At 39.0% G+C, this 13,348-nt stretch overlaps 1 protein-coding gene and 2 pseudogenes across 1 annotated transcript in view; all 3 read left to right on the top strand.

Annotated features, from left to right (window-relative positions):
- HECW1 (HECT, C2 and WW domain containing E3 ubiquitin protein ligase 1) overlaps positions 1 to 13,348 on the top strand; it is a 483,256-nt gene that overhangs the window by 416,616 nt on the left and 53,292 nt on the right. The window contains exons 21-23 of the mRNA XM_011372467.2: positions 2,649 to 2,769; positions 3,521 to 3,634; positions 4,496 to 4,648. Coding sequence (XP_011370769.2) covers positions 2,649 to 2,769; positions 3,521 to 3,634; positions 4,496 to 4,648 — 388 coding nt within the window. The remainder of the gene's footprint in view (positions 1 to 2,648; positions 2,770 to 3,520; positions 3,635 to 4,495; positions 4,649 to 13,348) is intronic.
- Positions 8,307 to 8,425, top strand: LOC111747062 (annotated as a pseudogene).
- Positions 10,703 to 10,821, top strand: LOC111747050 (annotated as a pseudogene).

Genomic DNA, 13,348 nt, shown 5'->3' on the forward strand with positions numbered 1-13,348 from the left:
GAAGAAATACTGGATTCTGCCTACAAGACTCACTTTAAATTGAAACATACACACAGACTGAGAGTAAATGTGTGGAAGAAAATGTCTCGTAAAAATGGAAACAAATGAAAAAAGAAGATGGGGTAGCAATATTTATGCCAGACAAAATAGATTTTAAAACAGAGGCTATATCAAGTGACAAAAAAAGACCCAGCAATCTCACTTTTGGGTATTTATCCGAAGAAACCCAAATACTACTTTGAAGAGACATGTTAATTCACATATTCATTGCAGCATATTTACAATAGCCAAGATATGGAGGTAACCTAAGAGCCCATCAATAAATGAATGGATAATGAAGAGGTGATACACATATACAGTGGAACGTTACTCAGCCATAAAAAGGAATGAAATCTTGCCATCTGAAACAACATGGATGAACCTAGAGGGTCTTGTGCTGAGTGAAGTAAGTCAGACAGAGAAGGTCAAATGCCATATGATTTCACTTAAATTTATAACCTAAGGAACAAAAGAAACAAATGAACAAAGCAGAACGAATTCATAGATACAGAAAACATTTTGATGGTTGCCAATGGGAGCGAGGTTGGAGATGAGTGCAAAGGGGGAAGAGATTAAGAAGTACAAATTGGTAGTTACAAAATAGTCGTGAGGATGTGAAGTACAGCATAGAGAATATAGTCAATACTATTGCAATAACTATGTACAGTGTCAGTTGGGTACTAGATTTATCAATGTGATCACTTTGTTAGCTATATAAACGTCTAATCATTATGTTGTATCTCCTGAAACTAATATAATATTGTTTGTCAACTAAAATTTTTAAAAAATTAAAATTTGCTTAAAAGTAAACAAATGTAAAAGAAAAAAAGAAACAATGGATTCTGCCAGCTCTTCTGTCTAGGATAAAGCTACCCCTCCAGTACTCACTCTGAAGCCATTTCCTCCCCTTATGTCCCTGGCACCTTTTGAGCTGTTGCCCCAGCAAGGAAGAGCAGAGTGAGCGATTCCATTAGCTAGTAAATCCATGAACTGGCATTTTAAAAATATGCTTGGTACTCCAGCCATCCTCCATCTCACTCAGCCACAATCTCCACTGTTTTTCACAGCAAAACGTGTGGATACTTCTCTTCCTGTCATTGGAATCTTGGGCTAAGGAGCCTGGTGTGGACCTGGGACCCCTTGCTCCTCTGAGGGAACCTCCACAACCAAGATATCCCTCCCAATGTTTAATTGCCACACGTGGTGTGAGACAAGCCCCTTCTGCATTTCTGCCCCCCTACCAGTCTTGAGATGGCTTATTCTGTATGGCTTTGTTGTAGGACATCTGTTCACCTAGACTTAAGTTGATTTCTCTAAGATAATTGTTCCATAGTTTAGTTGTAATTTTGATATGGTCATGAGAGGAGGCAAGCACAGCATTTATATACTCTGCCATCATGACCTGAAGTCTAAGAATGACATTTTTATAACTCAAGTCATATTATGTCAGTCACTATGCAATGGCTTTCTATTGTGCTTAGCATTAAACAAACTTTCTTAACACAGCATACTTTACCCTGTTTGATCTGCCTCTTGCTCACTTCTCAAGTTTAGTTTAACAACACTGTGTGTGGTTCTTATACATGTACTTCAGGTAAACTGGAACACTACTTTCCATTCTGCTGCAATACCTTTACACATGCTGATTCTCTACCTATATTGGCTTTTTTCTCCCAACTTATTTCTTCTCTTCACTAAATGGAAGCCCCTTCTGACTTATTCAGTCTCATTTATGCTTACTTATGCTTCATATCTTCCCCATGGAAGGCATCCTGCACATGGCCAAAGTGTTCTGTAATCTCAGAGAACTGAATTCCTTTTCTTCATGGGTAGCAATCACTTCAAATTGCAATTATATTCTAATTTCTATGAGTTTTTGGTATCAATCTTCTCTAGATTATAAATTCAATACCTTAAATATAGTAATTAATAAAGGAACAAACCTTGGGGAAGAATGTTATTTCTTCCATTCTGTTTTTTTTCATTAAAAGGTGTATAAAGATAATAAAGCATTTATAAAGCCCTCTGGGTGATAGAAAAACTCTCTTCTAGTAGAGTCAAGGAAATTATTATTATCATTATTATTATTATTTAATTTTGTTTATATGATGCAAGGTAATCTAATATAAAGTCCTAAGTGCTCTGAGCCCTAGTAGACAGGTATGTTTATTTTAGCATCAATATCAATACACTTAGAGAAGTACAACATATACATATATTAGTGCTAGTTGCCTCATTAAAGTTACAGTCATTTCTTATAATATACTGACTTACAAGAAAAATTTAGTCTAGCATTGTTTACATTGTTATAGATTATTTAAGTACTATTTAGCCAGAAAATATGCTTATTAAAGTATTTTGATGAGAAATACAACTTGAAATGGAGTGGAAAACATAAATATTTATTGTCATCAGAATTCAATAAATATTTTCTTTATTGTATTATTTATATTTATTATAAAAGTAACTGAGAGAGTGATGGAAATTAAGGGAAACTTCTTGGGGAAGAAAAATATGAAGTCACAGGAATATGCCTCTGGTCAGACTTTCCTCTGCTGTTGCTCTGTGTATTTGCTCTTGACCTTCAGCCCATGTTCTTCTCTCATCAGGTTTACAGAGAGCCAGTGCAAGAGCCCCTTCACCCTACCGAAGAGATTTTGAGGCCAAGCTCCGCAATTTCTACCGAAAATTGGAAGCCAAAGGATTTGGTCAGGGTCCAGGGAAAATTAAGTGAGTGCTCCAGTACTTGGAACAGAATTCAGATGGTAGCTTTTTCTATCATTTTCTCCTATATACCTTTGTAATATTTGTTTTGGATATTGGATACCTTGGTGTGGTAGCAGTTTTGTTCATAGAAAAGCGAAAGAAAAAATGTTAGTAAGTTGGGAAGAAAGAAGAAAGGAAGTTAAGGAATTGGAAGGGAGGCATAAAGAGAAGGGAAGAGAAGAGTAGAAGAGAGAGAAAGAACAGTAGATTGCAGAAAAAGGCATATGTAAAGATAATAGTAGACTTTTTCAGAAAACAAAGAATCTTGAACTAAATAAAAAAATCTTATATTTCTCTTCGCTTATTCTTGGTGCAAATTTAATTCATTAGTCAAATTCATGGACTCTTCGTAACTTTGTAATTGGAGTATAAGTAAAAAGTTGTTTGTTTTTTCCTTCCGAATTTATTATTTTCATCTTGAAAAACTGAGCCTGAACTTAGGAATTCAACTGAAGAGATTCTGTTTTTTCTTAAATTAATTCCAAAAATCCAAAACGTAGTCTAATAGGACGGAATGTATCCAATTATAAAAGTGTACACATTGTGTTCCCAATAATTTGAAAAGAGTGTTTAAAAAGTCCATTGATCAACTGATGGAATCTGTACCTCCTTGGAGAGGCTGGAGAGTGAGACTAAACCACGCACCTAGAACACTCTCCAACATCAGAGCTTTGAGTCATTACTCACTACCCACATGGCTTCTTCTCCTTCCCAGGCTTATCATTCGTCGGGACCACTTGTTGGAGGGAACCTTCAATCAAGTGATGGCCTATTCCCGGAAAGAGCTCCAGCGAAACAAGCTCTATGTCACCTTCGTTGGAGAGGAAGGGTGAACATCAGTAGTTTTATACAGATACCTCAATTTGGGTAGACTAGACCCTTGGATTTGGGGTGATTTTTCTTAAGAATAAGCAAGATGTCTCTAAGCCTTTGCCCCAAGGTGATTCTGATCATGTCCTCCCAGGAGGTCTTTCTCTCTCCAGGTATTGCCAAGCTTTAGGTTTCATATTCTTTAAAAGCCTAATATTGACAGGTACTAGAGTCTGAAGTATATGGTCAAAGTATAAGCCAAAAATATAGCCCTAAGCTACTGGATCTTTACTTTTTCAGGTGGTGCATACTTCTGAGAATTTGATTAAAAAATAATAATAATAATAATAAAAATAAACCCCAAAACTCTTCATCCTAAAGTGCGCATATACAACTATATACCAAATTTTTCATATAATTTCATTGATTTCATAAAAACCCATCTCAACCATGGAAGGCAAGCCCACGTAGAAGGGCATATCAGCATAAATTTGGAAGCTTTTCAATTCACACACATGCACACATGCATACATGCACACAGTGTCATGGGAAATTCTCTTGTGCCTCTTCCAAAAAAGTTCTTTTTTTTTAATAAGCCAGCTGTATGTTTTATCCAGTAGTTGCTATATGATCAGAAAAGTTAAGAAACATTGCCATACAAATTCATTCATGCACTTCTGAGTACGAAGATCCCCAAAGCTATTACAGCATCCTCATCTTCTAGAGCAAATTGATACTGCCATTGGGATCCACTCTAAAGAGCCAGGGCTACTCTCTCTTCCCCAGCACTGACTCTGACAGAGCATACTAGCACCTAGTTAGAGATAAGACCCCTACTTCTTGTTTGTAATGAGTTTCCTGGCCTCTGCTTCTTTTGCAGCCTGGACTACAGTGGTCCTTCGCGAGAGTTCTTCTTCCTTTTGTCTCAGGAGCTCTTCAACCCTTATTATGGACTCTTTGAGTACTCTGCAAATGATACTTACACAGTGCAGATCAGCCCCATGTCTGCATTTGTGGAAAACCACCTAGAATGGTAAGATTTAGAATTTTTGCTTTCTTATGCTTGAAAGTTCTAGTCTTTCTTAGTCAGAAGGCAACAGCATTTCTCAACAGCCACTGTGTTTAGAGCAGTGTGTCAGATATAATGAAAGGTGATGAGAGTGAACAACGAAGCATTAGAAGACTCTGTTAGTTTTCACCCAGAATACAAAATAAATTACTAAAGACACTGCAAATGTATTGTCAACTGCAAATTGATGTAAAACACAGTAATCGCTTTCTGAGGTAAGTAGACATAAATCCTGAATATTGATAATTCTACTAAAATTATGAGTTCCCAGTGGAGGCTCCTTAGAGGTATTCATGGATTTGAAATCCTTTAACACCTGCACACTTTTGGGCCAATGGCTTTAGCACTATGAACATCAGATTCTACATCTTATCATAAAATAAGCTGTTGGGTCAAATGATCTCTAAGTATTCTTTTGACTCAAAAATCCAGTTATCTCTTTGGTTCTCTCCTATTGAGGCATCTATTACCACTTACTGATATGTGTGAGAAGATAAATATCTGTCAATTCTATGCAGTTCTTTGGGTGAGATACCTCAAGTATTAGAAGCCTCCAGAAATCTGCATGGGACATGTATTATGCATACACTTTCTTGCTGTGTCACCACCACACCTGATTTGAAAATTACCCCTGTTCTCACCACAGGAATTTCTGCCATTAAGGAAGAAATGAGTCTTGGAGATTGCTAATGTGGTTCTTATGTGACATTGCTTATTTATGATGTGTTACAATGGCTGCCGATGAAGGCAGCTTCTGCTTGACACTTGGGCCTGCTGGGCTTACAGGCCAAATCTCTATATTTTGGTTTTATAGCATCAGTAATCCACCTCTGCTAAGGCTTCTAGCTATTGCCATGCTGTTCTCTCCAGTCTCAGCTCTGTAGTTTTTGACCTATGGCAGGCATGCCTACATCAAGCATTTGAAACAAGTGACGAAACAAAATTTACCTTTTGTCATTTTTTTTCTTGTCACTTATTAATAAAGGGAGAAAAAGCCTGTGAGACAGAAATACACAGACAAGTGGAGCAGGGAAATTGTTGCTAAGGAGACCTATGACTCAGAATCTGCAATTTTAATAAAGCAATTATAAATATAATCCTATTTTAATAAAACAATTATAAATTTAGCACATACTATGTTGGAATGATGCAACAATGAAATGAGCAAGATCTCTTCCCTAAAAAAGCTATAGTGGGAAGAACACAAGAGTGAACCAACAATTACAATACAAAATCTCGGGAAACATGGTGGAGTGAGATACATCCTCAGATCTCTCCTCTTGAAACAACAGTAAGCTGAACATCTAAAACTCAAAAAAAAAAAAAAAAAAAAAAAACCCCACCCAAACTGCACACCAGCACGTCTGAGCGTGGGATCTGTGCATAAGAGCTACCACAGGTCAGAACCCCGGGTGTCGGGTGGTGGACTGGGTGAAATAAAGAAGCTGCCTCTTGCAGTCTCTGGAGCTCCTTGAAAAAGGAGGGGGAGGGGTGAAGGTATGGCGACTTCCCTGATCAGCCTGCCTGAAGTGCCAGAACTTCTAGCAGCTGGCAACAGGGCCCAGTCACCAGGACAGAAAGTAGAGAAGTGGAACGGGACCACAGAGAAACAACAGTTGATTATTACAGGCCCTGGTTGCAAAACCAAGGCTGAGGCGCAGTCCCCAACCCCCAAACCAGAGAGTCCCTCGCCCCATACCCTCCGAGACTGAATACCGCAGAATCCAAGGGAATGTGAGCAAATGCTGCCGAGATTGAAGCTACCTTTTACAGCCTCTGGAGCTCCCTACAGGAGGAGGGGGAGGGGAGAAGATGCGATGACATTCCTGATCAGCCTGCCTGGAAGTGCCAGAACTTACAGCAGCCAGCAGCTGGGCCTAGTCATCAGGGCAGAAAACAGAAAAGTGGGACAGGACTACAGAGAAACAACAGCTGATTTGTACCAGCCCAGTTGCAAAACCGAGGCAGAGCCGCAGGTCTCAACCCCCAACCCAAAGGGCCCCTCCCCGGTACCGATCACCGTGGAGTCCCTGGGGAATCTGAGTAAACACTGCCAAGACTGTTGCTAAACTGACAGGAACTGAAACTGAGAGTAGCAAGTGTGATTAAATATCTACAAAAAAATTAAAAGACATTTAGGCTTTATATAAAGCAGGGATCCAAGAGACTTAGAAGCCACCTACTGGAACCAAAAGAAAAGCGTTTTTTCTTTGCAGCAGACTAAAGAGATACCTTTATATAATAAATCTTCTTTCTGGAAAAACAACAGAATACACTTCCATTAATGCCCAGGCAGAGAAATAGTTCATTAAACACCATAAACAATCAAGGCGACAAGGCATCTCAGAAAGAAAGAAAAAAATCTCCAGAAAATAAGATTACAGACATAGAAATATGCAACTTAAATGACAGAGAATTCGGGATGGTGCTTCTAAAAAACTCAGTGAGATCCAAAGTGAGTCATATCACCAATTTCCAATACCCAAACTGCACACCAGCACGTCAGCAGGTATTGATACAACAACTAGATGAGCAGAATGAGTTCTTTAGAAAGGAGATTGAAACCCTCAAAAAGAACAGAATAGATCTTCTGGAAATAAACATACACACACACACACACACACACACACACACACACACACACACACTGAAAGAGTTGAAAATGAAATAGCAAGCTTGGGAAATAGAGTCGACCAAATGGAGGAAAGGATCAGTGATATCGAAGACAGAAATCTATAAATAAAACAAAAGAAAGAAGAGAGAAACCAAAGAATGAAAAATAATGAAAGAGAAATACAAGACCTAGCTGGAGACCCATCAGGAGAGGAAACATAAGCATAATGGGCATTATGGAAGGTGAGGAAAAGGAGCAAGGACTAGAAAGCATCTTCAGACAAATAGTTGATGAAAAATTTCCCAAATTTAAGGAATGAGCTGGAGCTTGGAATTCAAGAGGTCAACAGAACACCCAATGATCTCAACCCATAAAGGCCTTCACCAAGACACATAGTATTTACGTTATCAAAATTAACAACAAAGACAGAATTCTCAGGGCAGCCAGAGAAAAGAAGATGGCAACTTATAAAGGAAAACCCATTAGATTATCATCAGACCTCTCAGCGCAAACCATACAAGCCAGAAAAGGATGGAATCAAATATTTAAAATACTAAGTGAAAGGAACTACAAGCCTAGAATAATGTATCCAGCTAAGCTCTCCTTTAGGTATGAATAAGAAATTAAGACCTTTTCAGACATACAAAAATTGGGGGAATTCTCCACTACGGGGCCTCACTACAGGAAATACTGAAAGGTGTCAGCTCATCTAAAACAAAATAACAACAACATCAAAAATACATAATTAGGATTAAAGTGACTGTCAGGCAAATAGAAGCAGAGGAGTGCAACCCTTACTAAGAATAGGGCATTATAAGCTTAAATAATAAGAACAGAATTGCTATAACAAGATAGCAATGAACATTCAGCACACACAGCAATAAACTGAACCTGTGATACATATATACAATGGTCTATTATTCAGCCATAAAAGAGATGCAATACTGCCATTTGCGACAACCTGGATGGACCTCGATATAATCATTCTAAGTGAAATAAGCCAGACTGGTCTCTAGCCATGATACCCTGAACAAATCTGATCCCGTCTGATCTCGGAAGCTAAGCAGGGTCGGGCCTGGTTAGCACTTGGATGGAAGACCACCTAGGAAGACCAGGTGCTGTAGGCATACAAAATATAAAGTAAGGGATTGTAAAAAAAAGGAGAAGAAGAAGAAGAAAAGTAATAAGCCAGACTGAAAAAGTTGAAAATCACATGATATCACTTATACGTGGGATATAAACCCACATATGGACATGGACAATGGACTAGTGGTTACTAGAGGGTAGGGGGTGGGGGAGGAGGAAAGAGGAAGAGAGGGTAAAAGGAGTCAAATATAGGGGGGTAGGGAGAGGGTGAAGTGGGTAAAGGGGATCAAATATATGGTAGCTGAAGGAAACTGGACTCTGGGTGGTAATCACACAATAGAATATATAGATGTCAAGTTATAATGTACACCTTAAAATTGTATAATTGCATTAACCAATGTTACCTCAATAAACTTAAAAAAATTAAAAAATATAAACTCAAGCATCTTGGACTTAAAGGGTATTTTATGAATTTGACCTCAAATTCAAGGGAAGTAAAAGCTGAAATAAATGAATGGGACTATATTAAACTAAAAAGCTTTTACTCAGCTTAAGAAACTGTCAACAAGGTAAAGAGACAACTATCCGAATGGGAAAATATATTTGCAAGCAACATCTCCTATAAGGGACTAATATCAAAAATATACAAAGAACTCACACAACTCAAAAAAACTAACAATCCAATCAAAAATGGGCAAAGGACCTGAACAGACACTTCTCCCTAGAGGACATACAAATGGCCAGCAAATATTTGAAAAGATGCTCACTATCACTAACTATTAGGAAAATGCAAATCAAAACCACAATGAGGTACCATCTCACACTTGTCAGAATAGCTATAATCAACAGGACAAGTAATAACAAATGTTGGAGAAGATATCAAGAAAAAGGAACCCTTATACACTGCTGATGGGACTGCAAATTGGTACAGCCACTATGGAAAACAGTATGGAAGTTTCTCAAAAAACTAAGAATTGATCTACCATATGATTCAAGAATCCATCTACAGGGTATTTACCCCAAAGTCTTGAAAACCCATATCCAAAAAGATATTTGCACACAGATGTTCATAGCAGCATTATTCACAGTGGCCAGGACATGGAAGCAATCAAAATGTCCTACAATAGATGATTGCTAAAGAAGCTGTGGTACATATATACAATGGAATATTACTCAGCCATAAGAAGACGTGAAATACTGCCATTTGCGACAACATGGATGGACCTCAAGATAATCATGCTAAGCAAAATAAGCCAGACAGAAAAAGTTGAAAACTACATAATATCACTTATATGTGGTATATAAACCTAAAAGCAACAAATGAACAGCACAAACAAGGAGAGACACATAGACATGGACTTTAGACTAGTGGTTACCAGAAGGTAGGGAGTGGGAGAGGATGGAGGAGGTAGACGAGATAACAAAGGTTAAATATAGGGGGCAGGGAGAGATTGAAGTGGGTAAAGGGGATCAAATATATGGTAGCTGAAGAAAACTGGACTTTGGGTTTTAAAAACACAATAGAATATACAGATGTCAAATTATAACATACACCTGAAAATTATATAATTGTATTAAGCAATATTACTCCAATCGACTTAATTTAAAAAATACATAAATACAAATAGAAAGTAAATCTTGCTATATTGTGAATGAAAATCTGAAGTTGTTGATAAATCAAGGGGAGAAATAGAAGTTCAAGACTAAGGCAGAGGCAGTGTCTAAAAAGGAAGGGATTGACTTTGGGAACATTTCGGAGAGAGAAGAGACTGAACTAATTAGTGCACTGATTGAATGTTGAGGTGAGGGAAAAAGAAAAATATAAAATAAGTGCAAGTTTTCTGGTCATACAGTTAGGTGGATTGACGCTATTAATTGTGATGGCGATTATGTCCAGAAGACAATATTTAGAGAGGAAAAATTAGGAATTCACCTTTTGACAGGGAGAGCTTGCAATTTCTGTTTTAAACACAGCTTGATATAATAATATGTAACTGGAACTATGGCTCTGGTTAGCAGGAGAGCAGCTGGCTAAATATCAAAATTTAAGAGACACCAACACAAAGTGGCTCGGAGTGGGAATATATGAGAGAGAGCCCTCAGAACTTGTGCTGACAGTAAGCAGAGCAGAAGCCAACATTGATGTGCAAGGGGTGGGAAGATTCAAAGGTCTCAGAGGGAAGCTAAGAAGGAGTCACTAGAGAGCTCATAGCCTGGAATGAGTGTAATAAAAGAATGTACAGGACTTGGAGGAAGTGAGCTGTACTCAGGAGATCTACTTGGGGAGGAGAGGAGACAGTCTAAAAGGTAAGAGGCCAGTCTAAGGCCATGCCACCCTGAACATGCCTGATCTCATCTGATCTCGGAAGCTAAGCAGGTTCGGGCCTGGTTAGTACTTGGATAGGAGACCACCTAGGAATACCAGATTCTGTAGGCAAAAAAATAAAATTAAAAAATAAAATTAAAATAAAAAGGCAGAGGCCAGGAGAGATGTGTAGGAAATAGAATGGGGTCTACAAGGGTTCATAACATAAGATTGGGAGGACAGAGGTTCAGACATCAAAAGAGTAAGAGTGTTCAAATGACCAAGGGAGCTGCGTATAGATGGTGGCAGAGGAGAACAAGAGTAAGTGCCATGGTAGCATAAATGGGACCCAGCTTTCTGAAGAAAGCCTGGGAGTCAAGAATGTTTCAGTGCAGACACAGAATAAGGCCACAGGCAAAAGCCTACTGGAAAGCACATAGAATTTGCTGAACTTATGACCTGTTTGTTTGCTTTTCAAGAGTGACCTCAGTCACTTTCCACTGGGAAAAACACCTCGCCAGCTACTCAGCCCCTACTCTCACCTTGACTTTGTTGCTTCTGCTCATCTCTGGCATGAAAAGGCTGAGGAGGCTATGTAAATGTGCCAATTATACTTCATTTCACTGAGGAAGCAAATTGTGTGATACAGGGATGTTGTAAGAATTAGCAAAGTTCTCTGGGTGGATCCCTTTTAAAGGTTAAAGGCCCATAAGTGCCTGCCCTGGAGATACTAGTTAACCTCTTTTTTTTCCAAGGGAAAGAATGTGAGGACTTTCATATGTTGATGTTTCCACTTATTTGAGAATATTTACTATGTAGCCCAGAAACAAAATTGCAGGTAGCTTTCTGTCCAACTAGCAGTCTAACCAGAGGATACGAGTGTCCTTTCAGTGCTGCACATTAGATGGCAATTTGTTATGAAGTGAGCAGGGACCTCCTCTGATCCTAGGCTCCAACTCTAAGCCTTCAGTCCCCTGAGCCCCGGGCTGGCAAGAAGCCAGGATATGGAACCAACACGGGTACCAGACTATATCATGAATGGCACATGGAATTACAGTCTTCTCTCCTCAGTGCCTCAGTGGTCCTGTGAGAGATGTTGAGTTTCCTTTGGATAATTGCAACCATGAGTGATGAACTTGAGCTGCCTTCTTTAGCTTTGAACAAGAAGTCCTATTGGGCTGTTGTGTCTCAACCAGATGGTAAGGCCACAGTTACTCCTTCCAAGTATTTTCCTACTTGAGCCTTGTGAGAAATGATTTTACAAAGAAAACTGAGCATTACTGAGTGCTTGGTCAGCTCTTTGGCCAGCATTTTAGTGAAGAGCATTGAGAAGGATTTACTCCTAGAAGAAGTCACTCTGAGTCTTGCACAAAGTGTGGGCAGCTAGTGGATGCTGTTTCCCAGCCTTAGGCCTTGTCATTGTCATTCCCACAGTATCAATGACACTGAGGAAACTTGAATCCAGAGTTCTCAAATATGATCTCCAAGTCAAATGTCATTCACCCACCAGCAGAATGGGTGAAGCTGTGGCTGATCTCAGATCTAGGTGCATGGCCTGCCTTCCTTCCTCACTCCCCAAGACCCTTTGTCCAGTGATCCATACAGTGAGTGAAGAAGATGACATTTACTATGATCAATATATCACTCATCAGAAAACAGAGACGAAAGTATTGCAGGGCTCATAGTGGCCACAGTCTTGACTTTGTAAAGCTGGAAATTATCCCTGACACGGGAGACCAGGGCATGGTTCCTCCTGGGAAAAGGAGTGACTCTCTCGGCCTCTCCTGCTCCTCACTCTACAGAACAGTGCCAAAGACCAGAAATAAGCAGTGAATAAACTAGTCAGCGTTATGGAATTAAACATCACTCAGGATTGAAAAATTACTCAGGCGTTGCTGGAGGAGGCATCTTTGCACTAGTCTTTTTTTGTTTTTCTGGTTCTTTATTTTTTACTAAACTTTTTCTGTGTCCCATACTCTGGTTTGTCTGATTCTTTACTAGAAAGTAAACTCAATGTGGGCAGAGACAGTCTATCTTATTTTACTCTAGCACAACGCCTAACAGTTTGAGGTGTTCAAATAACATTTCCCTGAAGATTAGGTGTATACCTGAGTGTTGTTCCATAAGCTCCATCAGTCACTTTCTTTTACCAGTACTATTAAAATAAATAGAATGCTCATACCTTCCTTGTGCAATTAATTGCTCAAAGCTCACACTTTTTTAATTGTCTATGGTTTTAAAGCCCTTGCAATGTCAGGGATAAATGCACTTGTCCCCTGGGAACGTTGCACTCTGCTCTGCAGGATACCCAAATGTTGTTTGTTTTCTAAGGGAAGGGCTCTTCCTCCCCTCACACTGTGCTACTCCATCAGCTGATTATCAGTCAGGCATTACCCAAAGAAATAGGTGGAGGGACCTATAACATACCATGTCCTTCTCCTGAAAGCTCCTAGTTGACTATACTATTTAAGATTCTCTGGTTTCCTGCTTGCTTGTGTGAGCTTTATATACACTAGAATAGAACCAGCCAAATCAAAACTACATACAGAGGCATAATGATTCTACCTACTTCCCTTTATTTCTAGTCAAATGTTGAAAGATAGCAACATGAATAAATATAGTGAAGATTCTATATACACATTAAGTAAACTGGAAAAAA

The sequence above is a fragment of the Pteropus vampyrus genome, unplaced genomic scaffold, assembly GCF_000151845.1.
Source record: "Pteropus vampyrus isolate Shadow unplaced genomic scaffold, Pvam_2.0 Scaffold208, whole genome shotgun sequence".
Classification (NCBI taxonomy): domain Eukaryota; kingdom Metazoa; phylum Chordata; class Mammalia; order Chiroptera; family Pteropodidae; genus Pteropus; species Pteropus vampyrus.